At 65.0% G+C, this 480-nt stretch overlaps 1 protein-coding gene across 2 annotated transcripts in view; it reads left to right on the top strand.

Annotated features, from left to right (window-relative positions):
- The window catches only part of DNAJB1 (DnaJ (Hsp40) homolog, subfamily B, member 1), a 3107-nt gene extending 2641 nt beyond the window's left edge, over window positions 1-466 (top strand). For both annotated transcript variants that reach the window (XM_010571232.1, XM_010571233.1), the window contains exon 3: window positions 236-466. In XM_010571232.1, the coding sequence (XP_010569534.1) occupies window positions 236-466 (231 nt within the window). The remainder of the gene's footprint in view (window positions 1-235) is intronic.
- Window positions 467-480: the final 14 nt, after the last annotated feature.

Genomic DNA, 480 nt, shown 5'->3' with positions numbered 1-480 from the left:
GGGTGGTGGGTCTTGGTGGTGGGGACGTGATGAACGGTGCGGACCAGGGGTGGTTGTCTGAGTGGTTGGTCTTGGTGGCACGGACACGATGGGTGGCGGATCTTGGCAAAGGGGATGGGATGGGTGGTTGGGTGGTTGATCTTGGCGCCAGGGACGCGACGAGGTGGTTGATCGTGATGAATCTCGGCATCGTGGTCGTGACAGGCGGCACCCCCTCTCCTTTCTCCCCCCCCAGGCCCTCTGCGGCTGCACGGTCAACACCCCCACGCTGGATGGCCGCACCATCCCCATGGTCTTCAAGGACGTCCTCAAACCGGGGGTGAAACGTCGCATCCCGGGGGAGGGGCTGCCCTACCCCCGCACCCCCGACCAACGCGGGGACCTCATCATTGAATTCGAGGTCAAGTTCCCCGACAGGATCCCCCCCTCCTCCAAGACCCTCCTGGAGCAGATCCTGCCTGTCTAGCTGCCCCCCCCCCC

This window comes from Haliaeetus leucocephalus, unplaced genomic scaffold (assembly GCF_000737465.1).
Source record: "Haliaeetus leucocephalus isolate CR32 unplaced genomic scaffold, Haliaeetus_leucocephalus-4.0 Scaffold312, whole genome shotgun sequence".
Classification (NCBI taxonomy): Eukaryota; Metazoa; Chordata; class Aves; order Accipitriformes; family Accipitridae; genus Haliaeetus; species Haliaeetus leucocephalus.
The sequence above is the reverse complement of the archived record's forward strand: the minus strand, read 5'-3'. Positions and strand labels throughout refer to the sequence as shown.